Here is a 21,250-nt window from a genome sequence, read left to right on the forward strand (position 1 = left end):
AAAAAAATGACATTATTGGTAGTGTCCTGCTTTGGAAAAAAAAAAAAAAAAAAAAAAGGAAGAAGATGCCTCCTTGTACCTTTCTTTTGATTTCATGTTTGAGTCATTGGAATTTTACAACATTAAGTTTCAATCACAGCTATCATTCTTTCTATTTATGTTTTTTTAGTCATTGTGTATTTTTTCAAGGTTCTGCTGGTTTTATTTTGTATCAATTCATATATGTTTCTTCATCATTTTCTGTAATTTATCATATTGTTTCTTCTAGCACAGTAATAATCATAATCATAATGTACACACACACACACACACACATAAATCCAAGACCCTTTGATAAGATGATGCTCCCTTTAGGATTTCTTCACCTATTATTTTTATATAAATTACTACTACAACATATCATTTTATCTAATTTGTTTTAAATAAGATTTAAGCTTCCATGACTATATTATAAATCACAATCAGTTATATCTGTGAAGCTAAATGTACCTTCATTCACTATGTTTATTATCTAGATCCTACAAATTGGCACATGAGTTTTATTACTTCCCCTTCTCCTGGAGAGTCTCCAATGCATTATGAGGTCGTCTTAATGCTCTTATTTCTATTTTATGCTTATTAATATGTGTACTTAGCAGATACATATGAATAATTTCCACATGTCCTACCTCCCCTTCATTTTTTAGCTTACAGTTCTCTTATCCAAATTCACAAGTCTCTAGATAAATATATTCTTCCCTTCTCTTAATAGATGGTTTGTTTCTGAAAGAGAGCCATTATTCCTTAATCTTAGATCCTAATCCAGAAGTCTAGTTCCCATTGTCTTACTTAAAAGGGTTATCAGATCATGAAAAAACTAACAGATAGGAGAAAAACTAAAACACTTAACTGTATTCTAGACAAAGATAAAATCAGGTATATGTAGTCTTTAAAAAAAAATTGAATATGGGATTCCCCCCAAAATGAAATGTCCCCAAATCAAACTGTGGACAAATTTTGGGGGCTTATAAATTTATGATATACTTTGGGTACACTGTTAAATGGTTGAATGTTTTCCCAATAGGTTCATATAGCTCTTATAAAGTGTTTTTGCAGATGTTGCAGTATCCACCAGGACTGATGGTACCTTCGTTTATATAAATGAGAGCTAAATACATTCAGGACTAAGAACATCTTTTTGAGGTTCAATCTTTGTATTGTTTTTGTTTGTTTCTTATTTTTTCCCCCATGTAGTATTCCTTTTGAAGTTCAGAGCCAAGGCAGAGAGCTTGATTTTGGTGGGTGTAACTTTTGGATACATAAAACAGCAGCTTTAATCTCAGGTTATGATTGACACCAAACAAAAGTACAGAATATTCCTTTGTTCTGTGGCACACAAAGGGCTATATGTTTGTGCATATAGGTGTGTGCTATGTATGTGTGGTATTGTTTGTTCATTGTGAAGCAAAAGACCTGGGAAGTCCAGAGGAAAACCATTAATGAACTTGGCATTCTTAGAGCTACCTTTCTTAAAGAGCAATTCTAATGACAAACTTAGTACATCCAATCTAAGAGAAGGTGACACTGAATTTTCTTTTGGGGGAAGATTGACAAAGGAAACTCAGTTACAGCTCTGGCTTTTGCAGAGTTTAGGGAGGGTTAGACTATTTAGTAATCTTTCAGGTTACTAAAGTAGAACATATACTTGAAAGGAGAAAAGAAAATTGTACTCATAGATAACTTCCAGGTTTTTAATTTCTTGAAGAACTAAATTGAATAGTCTAGGTTTTTTATTGGGGGTGGAGGACTTTTCCCCTCTACAGCAAACACTATTACAGAAAGACATTAGCACTTTAAATGTCAGAGGCCCCAGAGACTCTAGAAGTGTTAAACAGAAGAGGAAATGGCATTCAGAGATCTTCTGTGTTGTCAAGTGTCACATACAACTTCTGTTAGCCTTAAAAAAAATTCCGCATAATCCAAAAAATTTAAAAAGGACATGGGGGATGGTGTTGAACTAAGTGACCTCTGTGGTTCCTTCTTGCTTGAAATCCATAGTCTTATAAGTCATTCACTTAAAATTCCATACAGGGCATGCTATACTTACTGACTTGCCTTTAGTCTCTCTTTTATTGCTCTGGCCCATCTTGCATGTCAAAGTCAGGCAGAAAAACCCAAGATGGGATAAGTAGGTATGGTGGAGCTAAACTATGGAATTCGATAGTAAGTCTCTGATTGTATTTTTCATCTAATTTTTAGGTGACTCTCACTAATTGTGGAGTCAACTAGTGTGTATATATATATGTAGTTTTTTTTTTTTTTTTCCACAATGGGTACCAATGCAGAATGAACAAAGCCATTGTATTTATTGGTAATAAGGGATTATTCAAAAAAAAGAAAAAAAAACATGTAGGAAGTTTGGGGTGTTTTGTTTTGTTTTTTAACAACCCAGAATTTTTTTTCCAAGAGCCTTGCAGTCCTTTGGGGCTCATATCAGTCAAAACCCACAGTCACCTTCAACTGCTACTTTTGCTCTTGGTTTTATGAAATGTGAGCTACAACCAGTCTACTGAGGCAAGAAACAGCTTTGCACATGTGGGTTTGTGCTTTATTGGTGCTTTTCTACTTGGAAAGTCCTGTTGATGGTTCCCTGAAGCCCCTCCTGCAGTTTAAGCCCATTTCTTCTTGTTCTGCCATTAGTGGAGATGGAGAACAGCTGGTCACCTATCTCTTGTAAAGGGGAGTAAATGGTGTAGTTACTCATGTAGCACCCAAAGTGCTAGCATTCTATATGTGCTTTACTATATTTTAATTTAATTCAACAAACATTTATTAATGGTCTGCTGTGTGCATGACATTGTTATAACCTCCAGTCAGAATAATTAAGCATTTTTATAAACTAGTGATTGCTTGTTTGATTGATTGAATGCCCTGTAGGACAACACTTCAGTTTTAGTGCTTTTCCAGAAAATGTGAAAAAATAGGTCCCTGCTATCTCAGGAAACTCAAATGGTTTAGGACTCCTCTATAGCAGATTCAGAACAAACACTTTCCTTTTTCCAATTTCCTCTTACTGTTGAGGGCACTATTAGGTTCACAACTTTCATGTCATCTTTAACTCTTCACACTCACTAATGCCTGCCATATATCCAATTTATTGTTTAAATCTTGTCATTTTTTACCTGCATAGCATCTCTCTTTCTCTCCTATTCATTTCCTCTCTACTCATAAACCACCACTCTAGTGCCCAAATCAACTTTCATGTAAACTATTGTAATAGCCTTTTGTTTTATTTTAATTTATTTAAGACTAGATCACCTTATCTCACCCAGGCTGGAAGTGTGTCCAACCCTACTATTGATTTGCAAATTTTCATTTCTGACCTGAGTCAGGTTTCCTTTCCTAATGGCCCTCTGCATGGTGAGCTTAATATGTTTGTCCCAGTTTTAATTGTCAGTTCCAAAATCCCCGAATTTGGCAATTCTGAGGTACCAACCTTGGCCTCCCCAGTAGCAAGTACTACTGTAGCCAGAGTTCGGTACAGTAATCTTCCCTGTCTTAGATCTCTGTAGTCCATCTATCCTCCACTAAACTGTCAAGAGATTTTCATAAAGTGCAGTGTATCATCATAAAGTGACTGTATCATCCCCAGCCTCCCCTCCCCACCCCTACAAGTGCTCAATAAATTCCACTGGCTTCCTATTAACCCCCAGGGACAAATATAAAGCCCTCTGCTTGGAATTTAAAGCCCTTCACCACTTACACCTTCTCTATCTTTCCAATCTCTTTGTTCTTTATTTCCCTCTAGGCATCCTATGATCCACCCATAACTGACCTACTGGCTTTTCCTCACATAGTTTTGCACTATCTGTCCTCCATGACTGGAATAGTCTTCTCCCTTCTCCCTTCCCCACCTGTTTGGCATCTTTCTAGATTCAGTTCAAATTCACCTTCTGCAAAAGGTCTTTCTTCAATCTCTAGCTCCCATCTAAGATTACCTCACATTGGTCTCTCTGTAACTCGTAAGTCCAGTACCTTGTAATTTGATTACTGACCTCTGCATTAGTGCATGAGTTCCTGGAGGGTAAATATTTACTGTGCATCTCTACATGTAATACAAAATGTGCAAGATTATAAAAAAACACAAAGAGTAGCCATATCAATCCCCATGAAACTTACAATCTACTAGGAGGAATGGAACCATTGTTTTTCATACGTGTATTGGCACATGGGCAAGGTCCATCCCCAATGTGGTGTATGTGGTAATCCTAATCTCATATTTATCGGTTGATTGATTTTATTTAAAGTCATATGGGACCAAAAAAGCATCCGACTCAGACAAGTCTTTCTTCCTTTTCTCTACTTCTAGAATGAGGTGATAGGGTTGTAATTTTAACTCCATAACTATGCTATAACAATCCTTTGCCTAGTTGGAGCATCCCTCTCCCTTCCTCTTCCTCTCCCTCTCCCTTCCCCACCCCGTCCTTTTCTCTCTCTCTCTCTCCTCTCTCTCTCTCTCTCTCTCTCTCTCTCTCTCTCTCTCTCTCTCTCTGCCTTCCATAGGTTGACATATAAAAAACAAGGGCAAAACTAGATATTCTCATGACAGCTTCTGGTCAAGGGCAAGTTATGGTCTGCTAAAATCTTCACTTAACCTCATGGTGTCATTATTTGTATTGGCCCTTAAAAAGATCAAACAGAAAATTTCTAAGTATACTCCTCAGTCTAGTCACATTAATAGTCCCTTTATTGTTGTCCAGTTTAATCTAATGCTTTGAAATCCTGTGGAACATATTGTACCAATTCTTGGTAAAGATGCTGGAGTGGTTTACTATTTTCCTCTCTAGTGGATTAAGGCAAGAAGCATTAAGTGACTTGCCCAAGAACATGTCATTTGTAAGAATCTGAGGCAAAATTTGAACTCGGCTCTTCCTGACTCCAGGCTCAGCACTCCATCCACTAAGCCATCTAGATATCCTTAGTCATACACAATTAAAAAAGTAATATACATCAAAATAATAAGAATGGAGATTTTGTTTTAAATAAAAATAATTTGTTGCTCAGTGTGTCTAATTGAAGATTCCACTCCTTCTGTTTCAAATTAAAAACCAATGTTATTGTACATTTGAAAAATTCTAAGGATCCAGCACATTAGGAACTGGCTTTAAAGAACATATATGGTGGCAAATAGTGTTTTTGTTTGTGATAGCAGGCAGGGGGTGGAATTAATAGGCAGTGTCATTTTCAGTCAATAGCTGGCGATCTCGATCAGTGCGAAGCCAAGCAATTAGAGCCTAAAAGTGCAGAGCAAGGGAAACAGTGAATGGAAAGGAAGTGGAGGAACTGCCCTAAACAGGTGATTAGGCTTAATGAGCAGTAAAAATCTATGAGGCAAAAAAGGGCCTGTCCCACAAATGAATTAGACAAAACTGTACCCTCTGCAGAACCACACTCCTCTTCTAGACTTGCTTCTGCCCCGAAACACAAGATTACACTTGGATATTCCCCAAGTTGTTCTACCACTATCTACCATTAAGCTCCACAAGAGAAAATGGTCCAGTAACTCTGATCATCCTGCCCACCTAGTTCAAGCCCTCAAAACGGTTTCCATCCACCCCCTCTTCCATTTTGATCAATCCCAATTAAGAATTCCCAGGAATAAGCAGGAAAATAAATATCCATGATGGGTCAGTGTTTACATATGTGTTGTTCTGAGTGAGAAAGTGAGGCTTCCAAAGATAAATAGTGATCCAAATTATTGATGCTAAGGATGTAAATGACTGGGACTGTATGGTACACTTAGAAACAGTTGTGTGTCAGAGCTAGTTCACAAGTTGAATTGATTGTTGTTTTCAGGATGGGTATTTACACTTTGGAAATCAGTCAATGGTACAAATCAGCCTTTCATTTATGATTTTCTAGACTTAAAAAAGTGATTGAGGGGGTGTAATAATGCAAATTTGTGTTTCTTTCATACATCTTCAAGTATCTATCTGTTATCTATCTATCTACCTATATATATATACACACACATATATACATACACATGTATCTATAAGTATAATGTATGTGTATATATGTTTAGATAGATACACATTCAGATAGGGTATGTAGATGTTTGATAAATAGGAGGGAAAGCGAGAGGGAGAGGTATAAGAAGAGGGAGAAGGAGAGAGAGAGGGAGAGGGAGGGAGGGATCCTGTCACTCCTCAGGTCTGGTTGTAAAACATGTATCAACCTACCCCTGCCTAGAAATGAATGTGTTCTAAGAAAAAAGAACATTTTTTGAGGCTGATCCACAAGAAATCTCTTTTCAGTGATTTTAGCACAAGCTTGTACCCTCTGAATACCTAAGGTCTCTGAGGCATATGTATTCTAATTTGGCCAAATTAATTCAATTCAACAAGCATTTACTGATTATTTAATATATGGAAGGCATTATGCTACCAGGAGTACTAATATTAACAACAACAACAGTTCCTCCCCTTGGAGATCTTACATCATTTGGGGGAGAGCAGAGAGGCACAGGAACATGTCTACAGATTAATATGTATATAAATTAAATAAAATGTATTGAGGGGCAGGGGAAGACCTAATGATTACGATTAGGGAGGATCAGAAAAGATTGATCACATGGGAGCTAGCATTTAAACTGATCCCTTGAAAGGCCTTAGGGATGCTCAGTCAAGGATGAAGGAACGAGAGCATCTAGGAACCTGGGATAATTTTTGTCAACACCGGTAAATGGAAGATAAAAATGTCCTATATGGAAAACAGCAAATTAGACTTGATTATCTAGAATACAGAATGCATGAGGGTAAGTAATGTGAAATCTTCTGGAAACTAGGTGCCAGACTGGGGGAGGACTTGAATAGGATTCCCAATTTGGAATGAGTTTTGAAGATGGATGAGAAGGAAGGGGCAGGTTTCCCTAGGCAAGGAGACCTATTAAGAGACTATCAAAATTAAGGTAATATTTGTATCGTAGGTGATTAGAACTCTTTCTGATACATTATAAACATTTAATAAATGTGTCCCTTTCTCTTCCCTCTGCATAAGTCATCAGTGGAAAAGATCCTGTGCTCAGTCTTGAAGTACAATTCCACTGGAGTACAGATGTAATCAAAGAGTATTTTCCGACTACTAGTCTTGGACTACTTTTTTTTCTTTTTGTAGAATTCTCATGAAGTTTGCTAGAGGGTGTGGCAATGGTGATGGATGAGTCACACTGTCCCCTCTCTCCCCAAAGAAAGCATTTCTGCTGGATATGTTACTAGACTGAGTAGCTTTTATACTGATCTAGGACTCCTCCAAAACTGTTAGCCTCACCCTTCTGGTGGATTCTGGTACCAACCCTAGCTGCCAGTAGAATCTGCACTGGGTCCCTCTGGACTTCCCACTCTCACCAGGTCACCTGGACACTTCCATCCTGGAATTTATTTAGAGATACATGGCAGCTCATGGGTGAGGAAAAGCAATCTGCCTCTTTTTTCCCACCTAATTATTCAACTTGGACCCACCTTTCTTACAACCAGGAAGGCAAAAGACCAAGGCACCTTTTGTATACTCGGTCCAATTCATTTATCATGAATTCTTTTATTCCCCCCAATCAATTAGAAGACTTTATTATCACATAATACTGACCTATTCATTTGGGTTTTTTTTCCCTCCTATTCATTTGTAAATAGAATCTATGTTGTTGGAAGAAACAGGGAAAGAATATTTATGGTTACTTTAAGGACAGGGTCCTCATGGCCAGATCCTGTATCCTCCACTGCATACATGGGCCCCTCCCAACTTTCATTTCTCTCTACATGTGGCTCATGGTAAAACTTTAGACCCAGAGTAACAGTTTAGAGCAGTGATTCTCGAAGTATGGTCTAGAGAATCCTGGGGATCTCTGAAACCCTTTTAGAGGGTCTACAAATTCAAAAATAGTTTTTATTTCTAATATGGTAAATGTCTATAAATATAACCAGATAAACAAAAACGCTTTGGAGACATCCTCAATAATTTTTAATAGGATAAAGATACTGAAAACAAAAGTTTGAGAACCACTGGTTCAGGGTAATAAAGATTTTAGTGAGGGAGGGTGAAGTTTGTAAATTTCTAAGAGTTCTCAAACTAAAAATATTTTTTTTAAACAACTAACCACATGATACCCATTTCGTATTGGGATTTTTCATTCTTTTAAGTTTTAACTGATCTTTCTCAATTTACATGGAAAAATAGTTCTCTGGGTGTTAACCCATTTCTCTGGTTTCACAAATCTTTGTTACTCTTACTCTTCTTAATAATGGCTCTCCATATTATCCAGTGCCAATCTTCAAGTCTTTTCAGTAAATTCCAAGTACCTCATGGCTTAATGTTTATATCTGTTTCAATATTGATATAACACTTGATCATTGTAGAGTGTCTCACAGTTATTCTCCTTAATTATCCATCTAAGGACACCTACTTATCCTAGTCAGTGGTCCTATTTTGAAGGCAAGGAAGCCTGAGCATTGACAACTTGTGTTGTTCAGCCCAGTGATTTCCTTGGTGTAAAGAATTCCTTTATGAAGAAATTCCCTCTACCAGTCCTGATCAGCAACTATTCTACAATTCAGTAATTGCATTTTCCAATGGTCACATAGCAATATGTACTGGCCAGATGACTTAAACCTAGATCTTTAAATTGTGAGGCCAGTCCTCTATCCACTAGGTACCCTGCCTTTTTTTTTTTTTTTTTTTTCACTCATTGAGAGTTTCAGTGAGTTAAATTATTGTACCCTAGGTTTCAGGGAGCAATGAATTTGTGCTCACTTACTGGGCTGGCTGCCCCCATGCTGCCTACTGTTTCTTACCTGTGACTTGGAGGCAATTATTGACTATCCACATAAAAACAGCTTGTATTACACAGCATCTCAGATTGCCATCGGACCCATTCTTTACTATCACAGCTGAGTTTTTGCTTTAAAAAAAAAACCAGCTGTAAGTTTATGTTTCACTTAGTGATTTGCAATGGCTCCAGCCTCTTTTCCCTTCCCCACCCTTATCCCAAAGCAGAAGGGAGCCTTCTAAAAGTACCAATGAACATGATTTAATGGAACTTGGCTTAGTTTCCTACTGCTGCTCTTATGACACCCTGAACTTCACTTGCTGGACTATAGTGGTTTGACTGTGAATGAATGTCTCATTTCTCAGGCAGACAAGTTAGGGGCCCGGATAACTAATTGAGTCATGCTACTATCAAATTCTATAAGCCTAACCTTTGAATATTACCTAAACACTTATCTCAAGAATCTTCTGTGAAGTCTTTCCATTCTTTTTCACAATGGAGTATTTTTTTCCTGTTGTTTCTTAATTAAAGATGTCATTGCTAGTTACCTAAAGCCTACAGCTTAACAGGCTTCATGTCCATATTCCAAGATTTTCTTTTAGGATAGACCTATGCTGACTAGAGAGAGATGTTTAAAGTCCTTCTGTTCTTCACCATAAGAAACATTTTATAGAATCATCTTATTTCCCAGAAGACTTAATATTATATTGTTGCACTGAGATGTTGTGCTACCCACCTTCATTTTGCAGCATAAATTTTAAACATAGTAACTGAAGGCATTGAATAAAATCATTGAGATTAATTTTTCAAATGGAATTTTAGGAGCTTATTACAAAATTTTGTTAAACTCTAAGTACATCTAAATCACACACAAAAAAGAAAGTTGCAAATGGAAAATTAAATAGATAATAGATATTGGCATAACGTCATATTTTTTCTACGGTTCATTTGGTATTATTTTATTTTCTTCAAAACTTAGATTTTCAATTTTTTTAGTTTGATTTTAAGAATGTTCATTTAAAAGGAATGTCAGCTGCAACTCTGGGCCTAAATGATTTATTTCTTCTACAATTACAGAGGTAGCACATATTAGGCAATAAATGTTTATTGAATTGAATTTCCAGTTAATTTTTTTCCTGAAAACCCCTTTTAAAAAATTATCAAGAACTTATTTTTTTCCCTTTCCACCTCCTTCCCACTGGGAAAACAAACAAACCAAAAAAAAAAAAAAAAAAAAAAAGCAAAATCCTTTCAACAAATTATCCATTCCAGCAGAATAAATTCACTTACAGAGACAGGTCCAAAAATGTGTCTCAATCTACATATTATTCCATCATTTCTCTGTCATGAGGTAGGAAAATTTTTTAAAAGAATCTTAAGTCCTATAGTATCATGATTGATCATTACATTGATTAGGTTTTTAAGTCTGTCAGAACAAAGTTCATTTTTAGAATATTGATGTTTTAATATAAATTATTTTTTACGTTGCATCAGTTCACAAAGGTTTTCCAGGTTTTAGATGAAACTCTCTTTTCATTTCTTTCAGAAAAAATAAACAAACAAGCAAACAGTATTCTATTATATTCAAAAGGAAGCAGCTAGATGGCTCAGTTGCTGACTTAACCAGCAGAAAGATCTGAGTACAAATCCAACCTCAGATACTAATAAGCTGTGTGACCTCCAACTGGAGGAGGAATAGCAAGCCATTCCACTATTATTATCCACAGAACAATATGGTCCACAAGGTCACAAAAGTCAGACATGCTTGAATGACTAAAGAACCACAAAATTATATTCAAAATATGCCATAATTTGTCCAGCCATTATTCAGTTATCTTCTTATTCTTTCAGATTCTTGGCTCCTACCAAAACTAACTAAATAAAGCTACCATAAAAAGATGAGTGGTTCGGTAGCAACCCAGTACCTGAAGAAAACTAGGTGAAGTAGTATAGTGGATATTATGGGACTTGGGGAAGAGGAAGACCTGATTTTGAATCCTTCCTTAAACTCTAATATAGAACTGAGCTCTCTGAGTTTCTTCATCTTTACAAAGAGTGTCTCTGAAGTCCCTTCTTATTCTAAATCTATGATAATTATTAGGTGATCTTGATGCCTACTTGCAAATCACACCATCATCTTCAAATATTAAGTGTCTAAATACTTACCCTATTAATATCATTTCTCTTTGTGTGTTTAGCATTTCCATAAATCAGCACTTCTATAATTTAGCTTCTATTACTGTTATAAGGTAACATAAGAATACAATATCATACAAGAGATTATATTAGCTGTTTTATACAAAATTGTTTGTTAAGGGCTGGAAGTTTCACACAAGACATTATCTCTCCCTTCAAGAAGTTAACAATTACATGATTATAATAACTAACATTTATATTATTTTATCATGTGCCAGGCAGTGTGCTAAGTACTTCACAACTATTATCTCATTTGATCCTCATAATAACCTGCAAGATAGGTTCCATTCTTATCTTTATTTTAAAGATGAGGAAACTTTGACAGACAGGAATGAATTGGCTTGCCTAAAGTTACTGTGCTAATGTCTAAGGCTGGATATGAATTCAAATCTTCTTGACTCTAGGCCTGGTACTCAATCCACTATACTACCTAGTTTCCCAAATCAGGAGATAGTTCACCAGTGCAGATAAGACACAATATTACATGATAAATTGTGTTTTTTTTTTCCTTTTTGGTCCAGATTAGTAATTTTATTGGGATAGAAAGCATTTACATTATACATATTATGTGCATGTATATATTCATGTTATATAAGTCTCTTATTTTAAACTTCTGAGGTATTTTAAAAGAGAAGACATTACAGAACCCATTAAGCTACAGGGGGAAACAAAGACACCAAGAAAATAAGTGATTTCTGCTTAGGTGTTTATTACCTATCATTAATGGAATAAAGAGAAAACCTCTTGTCTCTCTAAGCTTTCTTTGTATCAACTATTCATTTATACAGTGTTTTCATAGTTATAAAATCACATCTTATATTTTTATGTAATTCCTTTCCTTTGAAAAGATAAACTGCTTTCAGTCATTCTCTAAAAAAATTTCAGATCCCAGAAAATGAAAAATGATTGGCTTAGGGGCAAGGAATACTGTCTTTATTGTTTGACCTTAGCTAGTATATTTACAGTTTCTATAGCATATGAATCAAAATCTCTATTTTAAAAAGGAAACAATAAAAATTACTTTTTTGCTTATTCAAATGGTCATTTTGGTATGTTGAAACTGTCATGGACTTTGAGAGCTGGAAAGCTCATAGACATTGTGGAATACATTACTTCCTTTTCAAAAATGTGGAAATATAGGCCTAATGCAATGCAGTAGTTTACTCAGTCACATAGTAAGTTACCAGCAGAACATGTGCTAAAACAGGAGTCTCGTGTCCTTTTCTGTCTTGGCAAAGTAACTAATTCCATTTGTAGTGATACTCATCTGATAATCCCATATAGGAGTTAGAAGCCCCATTTTACTTCCTTTATCAGTTTCCCTTAAATTTGGCTCACGTTTAAAGGGTTTTAAGAGTGCATAGTACTAACAAACTTATAAAGTTCCAAAGTTTTTCTCCTCTGGTTCCTTTCCTGAGATAAGGATGGATCCTGACCTTGTCACCTTCCCTGCTATGACAAGACCAAAGGAACAGATGACTCTAGCTGTGTATTCAATGAAAGTGAAAGAGTAAGGCAAAAAAATCTTTCAAAGTGGGCAAATCTACCAGTTATCTTGCATCGATAATCTGTGATGTTTGCTGTTAATTTATAGAACAAATAAACTGTAACCCATTCCAATATCATCAGATAGGATAAAAGGAAGATAATTGATTTTTTAAACTTCTTTTGATTTTTTTATCCCCACTCACTCCCCATTTTCGGTGGTAATTAGAAATACTAATGCCAACCAGGCAAGAGCGAAGGCAAACAAGACCCCTATAGGCAGCACAGTGCATTAATGTAAAAATATGCCCAGACAACATAACTTGTCAGAGAGGATTATTTCTACTTAGTGAATCTGCAGGGGCCCCTTTGCTCCACCATTCAGCATTTGACTAAGATTGGGGGTGGGAAAAGAGAAGTGGGGGAGGGAAGGAGAGAGAGAGAGAGAGAGAGAGAGAGAGAGAGAGAGAGAGAAGCGTATTAGTGAACAGCTACTGTGGCATTGATGTTTGAGCGCACTTCTGAACTGGCTTTTGTTGAGAGTATCGGTGTAGAAAGCATGCGCTGTCCCAAATCCGCTGTTACTATGAGAAATGAGGAGCTGCTTTTAAGGTATGTTGTCATCTCCTTTGTTTTTAATGTATGCTTTCCAATTGCCAGAACTGACTGTGACAATAACTATTCTCTGAATAAAATTGCTTCTCAGTTGAGAGAGAGAGAGAGAGAGAGAGAGAGAGAGAGAGAGAGAGAGAGAGAGAGAAAGAGAAAAGGGATTGCTATGTGCAAGTCATATTTATACTAGTTAGCTTTTGAAAGATTATCGTGTATTGATTTACTGCTACATGTGAAGGGTAGGCAACTAATTTTAAAGACCAAAATTTGACTCTTCATTTGTCTTTCCCTTTGTAATATTTCTTTTTCATTATTATGCACAGTGCTTGAAATAATCATGGTAAAAAAGAAATAAGAAGACTCCATATTAGACTTGTGTTCTAAATATCACTTTAATCAGAATTTAGCTGACCTAAGATAGTCCTTTGTGCTACCAGTTGAGTTCTTTTCTTCTGTTTGCCAAAATATGTACCTGTGTTGGAGGACCAGTGAACATGCCTGGTGTCCTGAGTCCCCACATATTGAAAACAAATTTAAATTCTTGCATGTCACCTATACTACGATTCCATCTTATACTAAGAATGAGCTACCACTAACCTTTTTGGGGGGCAGAGGGAATTATGTGAAAACTGGCATCCTGCTTTGAAAAATGTAGTCTTTTCTTTATTTTCTAGCAGACATTGTAGCATTGAATACATCTTTGGGTCTGACAATGGGACGGGCTGAACAATGGAGCTGTCAAACTAGCTTAATGCATGTCTGGAGCTGTTGGGCTTTTTTTTCCCCCCAACACTCTTTTTATCTTCTATAATCTTGTTTGTATAGACTATGCAGAATGAAGAGCTTTTAGTATTGCTTGTTTAGGGTTGTGGGTTTAAAAAATTTAATATCTACTGTTCACAGAGCTTTTTGCATTTTGTAGCTATGTCGGTTGGATTAAGTTAGAGATTTATTGCTATCCTCTCTGTTAACTAGAGAAAGAAAACTTATTGATTGAGAAGCTTGTAATACCATTATCAATCTGGCAAATACCTTGTTGTCAGGAATGTCTTTACAATATTTAATGCTGGCAATTTCAAGTTTTCCTGTTTTATAGACTTAAAGCACTTACAATATAGACAAAGTTAAGAGGAATTTTTTTTAATTAAATGAATTATTATTTCTAGTCCTTGATCTATTTTTGTAATCCAGAAAGAAGTATGATTAGAAATCTAAGGACAAATGATGGAACTTTTGCCCACATAATTTTAATTATAAAATATAATTCTAAAATAACTATGATAATAATTATTGAGTTATAGGTCTCTGTGGAGACATATTGAAGCTTTTGTTTCTGAGTCTTAATTTATTCTTATGCCCTCATAAGGTACAGCTTTATGGAAAGAAAAAAATTTCAAGCTTTCCAAAATTGTGTTTTGAAAGACAAATGCTTATCTCTAATTGGGGCTAGTGAGATTTCAAGGAAGATAATTTTTTTAAAATCTATTTCTAATTTGTAAAATTAAAAAAAAACTTTTTTTTCCCCTGGGAATTTAACTGATTGTAAAAGTACTTTAAATGTCAATTAATTTACTTATTGATAAGCATAATCATCGAAGAGATAGTTATTTTCTCTAACATGCATATTTTGCTTAAACATATGGACTAAAAGCAATAAAAAGATCAGTTAAATTTTAGAGTGATTTTGTAGCACTTTTTTTAAAATGAGAAATATCAATAAAAATCAAAATGTTTTATTTGGAAGTAATGTTTCTTGGTCATATACCTTATTAATTTATTTTATCAATAATGAGAATGGAATTAGGGATAGCATTTAATATATATGAAAATATGTGTATGTGAAACAATAAATATATTTCAAGGGTTTGGACATAAATTATTATAGTTTAGATTTTGGAGAATATGGAATATGTTTTAATGTTATTACTAAACCATAAATGCAAATGTGACTAGTATTTAGCATGAAAAGTTCAGATATAGAGTGCTTTTCTTAAGACAAGAAGCTTTTGACAACATTTTTAGAAACATTTACTGGTCCTCAGAGAAATGATAAGATGATGCTTTTTTTCTCTAAAGCTGTGGTATGCTATATTTTTGAAGTTACTCATCTTGTACAGAGTGGATTCTAGGATTTGCAATTATCTTGGTCTTTTACTTCCAATCTAATGTGAACTGTTCGCTCCAATGGGTGCACTAGCAATTGCTTTTAGGATGAGCTCAAAACAGGAAACTAGTGAAACCTTTTTCACTGTCTCCAGATCGGCCAGTTTATAATTTGGGAAAATACAGATCCAGAAAACAAGCCGAAAGTAATGAATTCATGTTATCTCTGTAACTTGAGAGGATGTTAAACAGTATTTTGAGAATTCAATCTTAACCAATAGTTTCCTCTATTCCCCCAAGTGCTCGTTAATATTGTATTTGTGTTAAGAAATAACTTTGAAACATACATGCTAGTTTCTTAGTCATATTAAATTACAGATGCTTCACTTATAATCTATTCCATTAAGTCTTGGGTGATTCTTGTTAGGTGAGTCTCTACTGCTGCTTTTTTTTAACGTATAGAAACTGAAATCCACCTTCCTAGATTCAGTAAATAACCCTTTGTTTTAATTGAAAGAACAGCTCACTGCTAGGAATTTGGTGAACTTCTCTGCATCCATTTGCTTAGGTGTACCAAGATAGCTAGCCTGTATCCTGCAGTAATTCTTAACTGTGTAATTCACCCCTCCCCCAAACTTGCCAAGTGACCAGAAGATGCCAAAATAAAGCATAGTTTAAAATGTAGAACTATGAAAAGTTCAGATTTGCAAGGAGAAATGCTTGAAAATTCAAATGAATAAACTGTCATTTTGAAACAGACTGTAGAAATCATACTCGGAATAGCCTCCCAAATGAGCTTTGAGCCATGTCTCATGTTTTCATTTGATCACAAAGTACAATCTCTAATCCCAAAGTATTAATATTCTCTTCATTAAAGCAGAGCAAAAACTAAAGTGTTCCTTTTACCAAGTTTAAGTATATAAGATTGCAAACTATACCTTTGGGGCTGAAAAAACAAAAGAGCATTTCCAATTAATATTCATATCTAGAACTTTTATAGCAAGTGCAGATTGTGCTTGAATACTTAGGAAGTCATTCAAGGAGTGAATCAATACTAATTATTGTAATCAGGAGGGTTAATTAGCAGAAGATGTGGCTGATGGAAAGTTCATTGCTTACAGCCCTGGAAACACCTATGTTGATGAAACCTAAAGGGAAGATGCCAAGGAAAGAGCTTCATGTGAAAAGAAGATAGGTTTTCACTTGGCATTAAAGAGCCCATACTTCCCAGATCAGAAACATGACTTGATTTTTCACATGGGATGGATGTCGAGGAAATTAGAAACAGCCAACTGAATTGCTCGTAAAGCGATTTCTGTGGAAGTCATTAATGGAGTGCGGGGACCTTCTTTGCCTCCTCTGCTGCTCTGCAGCATTTATTTGTACCTTCCTCCTCTCCCCCCCTCATGTGTTAATCAGTGCAACTCTTCAGTTTCTGACTTATTTATGAATCAACCTTATTAGCCTCCTCATTTTTATAATTTAGATACTTTCTGAGGGTTGCAGGGCTCTTTGGGAGGAGAAGGGTTTTCTTCTTTTCTCTCTCAGACAAATCTCTTTGTCTCTGTTCTATCTCTCTGTCATCCCTTTATCTCTCAGCCTCACTGTTTCTAGTTTTCTCTGTGTTTCTCTATCTCTTTCTTTTTATATCTTTATCTGTCTTTCCTTACTCCTACTGTGCTATGCTGCTGGTTTGAGAGCTTCTTTTAGCTAGTAGAGACTCTTATTTTTTAGGCAAGATGCAGCCATACTTCTTTCAAAGGACAGGGTTTGGAGAGGATTAACAATTTGTGGAATTTCAGTTAGCTGACATTGGGAAGAGGGTGTCTGGGGAAGGAAAACATCCGTGAGGTTCAAATGATGTGGCCAATTAAGAATTAAAATGAAGTGTTCTAGAGCTTAAACACCTCTACATTTTACATGCCAGCAATCTCCAGAGAGTAATCTCAGAAAAACTGTAAACTTAAATTTAAATGTACGTGTGTACGGGTATGTGTGTGTTCCTCCCCCACCATGTGTGCCCATTTCTATTCTTCTGAACATTATCTTTCAAATTATTCCCTAGATTATGATTCAGTACAGTGTCACAAATACTACTGGTTAAGTGTTGTTTTTAGATGAGGTAAATTCTGTTTCTAAACATATCATTCCTGCTTCCTGTAATGTCATTAGGGATTATCATGTACAGGTGTTATTTATCTTTGCCACAGCTTTCCCATGACTCTTTTACTGCTTTCCAACACGTTTACTTGTATGTCATCCCTATCAGAGGTAACTGAAAATGTCAGCAATTGGGAAAGAATGACACCAAGCCCAGGATGACATACATTACTAGGGCAGTATGAGCTTCAGCCTCCGTAGCCTATTCCAACTTGACCTGTTCTGTGATTGGCTGCCTGAGAAGATGATGAATCACTGGAGTTTATGAAACAGGACTTGCCAGCATACCCACAGAGGAAATAAAAACTTGGATTTTCTTGTCATGGGGAAGAAAGGCTTATTAAAATAGAACTTAACATGTCTTACAGCTCTGCTGTATTCACAAGTTTGTAAGAATCTCTTCTGTGTGTGCATGTCTATGTCTTTCTGTCTCTATGTCTCTGGATCTTTATTTCTGTGTTTCTGTGGATGTATATCTGTCTCTGTCTCTCTGTCTATATGTGTCCCTCTGGGTCTCTCTCTCTCCCTCGCTCTCTTTGTCTGTCTCTGTCTTTCTCTCTCTCTCTCTCTCTCTCTTTTTCTCTCTCGTTGGTCACTAGCTGTTCTCTAAATTAACTACTTCTATTAGAGTTAAGCCTTTATATAGGAACTGATCAAATGCTTCATTTCCCCATTGTAGAACAATCTCAGGAATAGCAGTGTTACTCTGTCCTAGGATGTAACTGTGTTTTTCTCTTTGGCTCTCAGATTTCTAGGTCTTCTTTTTGCCTCTATTCATCCATTCCCCTCCACAAACAAGATGGTTCAAAGACCATCAATGGGTATAGTTACTTATCTTGCTGCTGGCCAGCATGTATTCATAAGGAGGTGAATGATCCTATTTCATTCCAGTTCTGAATTCCTGTGATTCCCTTTTAGATAGGAGAAAGCAGTCTCAGGTGCCAATAATTAGGATGTTCTTATTTTTTTTAAGCTATTAGGATTATCATCCATGCCTCTCTTCTAAAACATTGCAAAGAGGAATATTTCCAGAAGATAACTGTCAATTGCTTATCCCACCCTGAGGTTCCTTGATGGCTAAATAAGTGGAATTAGGGGATGGTTGGAAGGGAAGGGGAAACCTTGGTGTATCATTTCAATTCTTACTGGGATTTATAGCTTTTAAAATAATTGTGTGTGTGTGTGTGTGTGTGTGTGTGTAAGGAAAAATAGAACCTATGGTTCTTAAAAATTTGGTACATTGTTAGATAATCTACATATTTTCTTGCCTGAGGTTCCTGTACTTTGCATCCTGTATTGATGGCACAATGCTGGCCTTAGAATATCTGAATTCGAATTTTGTTTCTACTCTTGGCAAATTCTTTATCCTCTCTCAATTTCTTCATATTTTTTTAAAAAAGATAATAACAAGTAACTCACAAGGACAGTGTAATTATCAAGTAAGATTATGTACATAAAGCATTTTACAAATCTTAAAGCTCCATTAAATTATTAGCTATAGTATTGCCATTTACCTGAATTTCCCAATCCGTTATCATTTTACCCATTAACATGAGTCAGTTAAAACAAAAACTATACCTTTGTAAGAAAGATTATGGATATGCTTAGTGACTGTTTTTTCTGTGGTTTTAGACACACTTCCCCTCCTGAAGTAAATTCAGCTCCCCAAGGTGCAGCCCTCTGTTCCTTCCAGCTCATCTCCTTGCCAAATTTGTGATCAGAGTAAAAGAATGAAAGATAAGAAGAAAAAGTAGAATATAAAAGGAGAAGAACAGCCCTTTTACTTTTAATAATTTCTTCTCTGTTTTTCATTTCAATTATTGGAGGTTCATAAGAACATGGAATGGAAGGATTTTAAGTATGCCCCTAGGATTTTCTTTCCTTCAGTTGTTTTTAACTTCTGGAAATGGGGAGAACTGGAAAAAATAGCAAATTTAGATGAATTTAAAACATTCTTTGAATATAAGTACAGAATAAAGTATTCTTCCCTAACTTTGTGCTTCATCTCCATGGAGGAGATCAGATAGACCACCAGTAGTTCAAGCTGTGATGATCAGCCAAGTATATATGGAATATTATGTGCCTAGCATTAATACCATGAGAGATACAAAAAAAATATATAAAAACATCATTCCTTGCCTTCATGGAGTTTATGGTCCTATGGGAGAAAAAGGGTAGGGGTAAGGGGAGAGATATGATTAATACACACGAAACATGGAGAAAGCACAAGATAGGGTATAATGTGCTAAGTGATGTGGTATAGGCAATAAATGGATTATGATTCAAAAAATGTTGAATTCTATAGAGACCAAATTACTATAGGAAAAACTGCCAGGAGGAAATAAGATTTGAGATAGGCCATGTAGCATAAGTTGGTTGAGGTGGAAAAAAGAGGGGAAAGAATATTGGTCATGTAAAAGTTAAATTAATATAAAAATAATAAATAGCATTTACATAGCTTTTTAGGGTTTGGAAAATACTTTATAGATGCTATTTCATTTGATTCTCATAATGATACTGTGACATAGGTGCTATTATTAGCATCTTATTTATTCTTATTAATTATTCCACATTAGCAGTGTGGAAACTGAGGCACAGAGAGATGAGCCAGCTAATAGCAAAAAATGAAAAGTAGGTGGCATTGTGAATAAGAGCCCTCAACTTGAAGTCAGAAGACCACATACATTTACCAGCTCTGTGACTTTTGTAAGGCTTAACAACTCTCTGCTTCACTTTCCTTTTCTGTAAAATGGGAAGAAAAACAGCAAGTACTTCACAGAGTTATTATAATAAAAATAAGATAACATATACATGGCGCAAATTCCATTGTAAATGTTCTCTATTATTATGTTTGGTCACAATCACATAGCTAGTAAATATCTGAGGGAACATTTGAGTCCAGAACTCTAAATCTATGCTCTATCCACTGTGCTATCTAGCTAACCAAATAAAATCATACTACCTTGGGTTTAAAATCTAAAAGGCAAAGAGATGACATAGTGAACATAGCTCTGGGAGACACGAGTTCAAATCCTGATACTGTATGACCTTCAGCATCAGGTAGCCACAGTTTTTTCATTTGTAAAATGATGAGATAGCCTCTAAGTTCTCTTCTGTCTTTCAACCTACGAGCTTATAATATAGTGCTTTTCTTTACAAAACCCAAAGTCAATTTATTGTTATGATGTCTTCTAATAACAGCACATTTACATAATGTAAGGAAGAAGAAAGCATCTATTTATATGTAGAAGAACTGAAACATATAATGGTTCAGTTTTTGCCAAGATCACACCCTTGGTAGTGTAGTTTACCTAGGAATCCAAACCCTCTTTTTATCAGAAAAACATGATTCTTGTATCTACACTAAAATTTTTGTGTGGACATTCTATCTTTCTGATAAATAATTCGTATAGTCCTTGAAACAGTTGAGAAAAAAAAAAAAACTGAAAAACCAGTTGTTCTTTCTCATGGACTTTAGAGATTTATAATTTTTTTTAAAAGTTTAAAATAAGAAACAAAGCAAAATTTTCAAATCTCTTTAAATAATCTTTTTTTTTAAAGAGACATATTTGAACCATGTCATGGAAAAAAATAGATGTTTTGTGGTCCAAAACTTGAGTCACTTTCAACCCACATTGACATTTTAAGAGATTAGTTATAGAACTGGTAGAGTAATAAGAAAGTTAAAAATGTAACTAATCATTATCTGAAAATAATGATAGCCTTTGATGTTTTTTTTTTTATTTTTTTAGATTTCCCTACTAAGAAGTGATAGTTGCCCATTTGTTAGAGACTAGCTGATTCATCAGAAAGTTAAATCATTAGCTTCCAGTGCCATCCAGCAGGATCTTTGACAGAATGAAATGGAGAACCCAACAGGCTTGGTTCTCAGAT

General features: G+C 35.4%; 1 protein-coding gene across 17 annotated transcripts in view; it reads left to right on the plus strand.

Annotated features, from left to right (window-relative positions):
• CELF2 (CUGBP Elav-like family member 2) overlaps nucleotides 1–21,250 on the plus strand; it is a 969,093-nt gene that overhangs the window by 579,753 nt on the left and 368,090 nt on the right. For 5 of the 17 annotated variants that reach the window (XM_023504698.2, XM_023504700.2, XM_023504699.2 and 2 more), the window contains exon 1: nucleotides 12,934–13,093. The exons of 4 other annotated variants lie outside the window; for them this stretch is intronic. In XM_023504698.2, the coding sequence (XP_023360466.2) occupies nucleotides 12,987–13,093 (107 nt within the window). In that variant the 5' untranslated portion in view covers nucleotides 12,934–12,986. Of the gene's footprint in view, nucleotides 1–12,933; nucleotides 13,094–21,250 lie in introns of those variants that run through there. 8 more of the 17 variants (XM_031940485.1, XM_031940488.1, XM_023504701.2 and 5 more) reach the window with 2 other exon arrangements.

This window comes from Sarcophilus harrisii, chromosome 5 (assembly GCF_902635505.1).
Source record: "Sarcophilus harrisii chromosome 5, mSarHar1.11, whole genome shotgun sequence".
In the NCBI taxonomy this organism is placed as follows: Eukaryota; Metazoa; Chordata; class Mammalia; order Dasyuromorphia; family Dasyuridae; genus Sarcophilus; species Sarcophilus harrisii.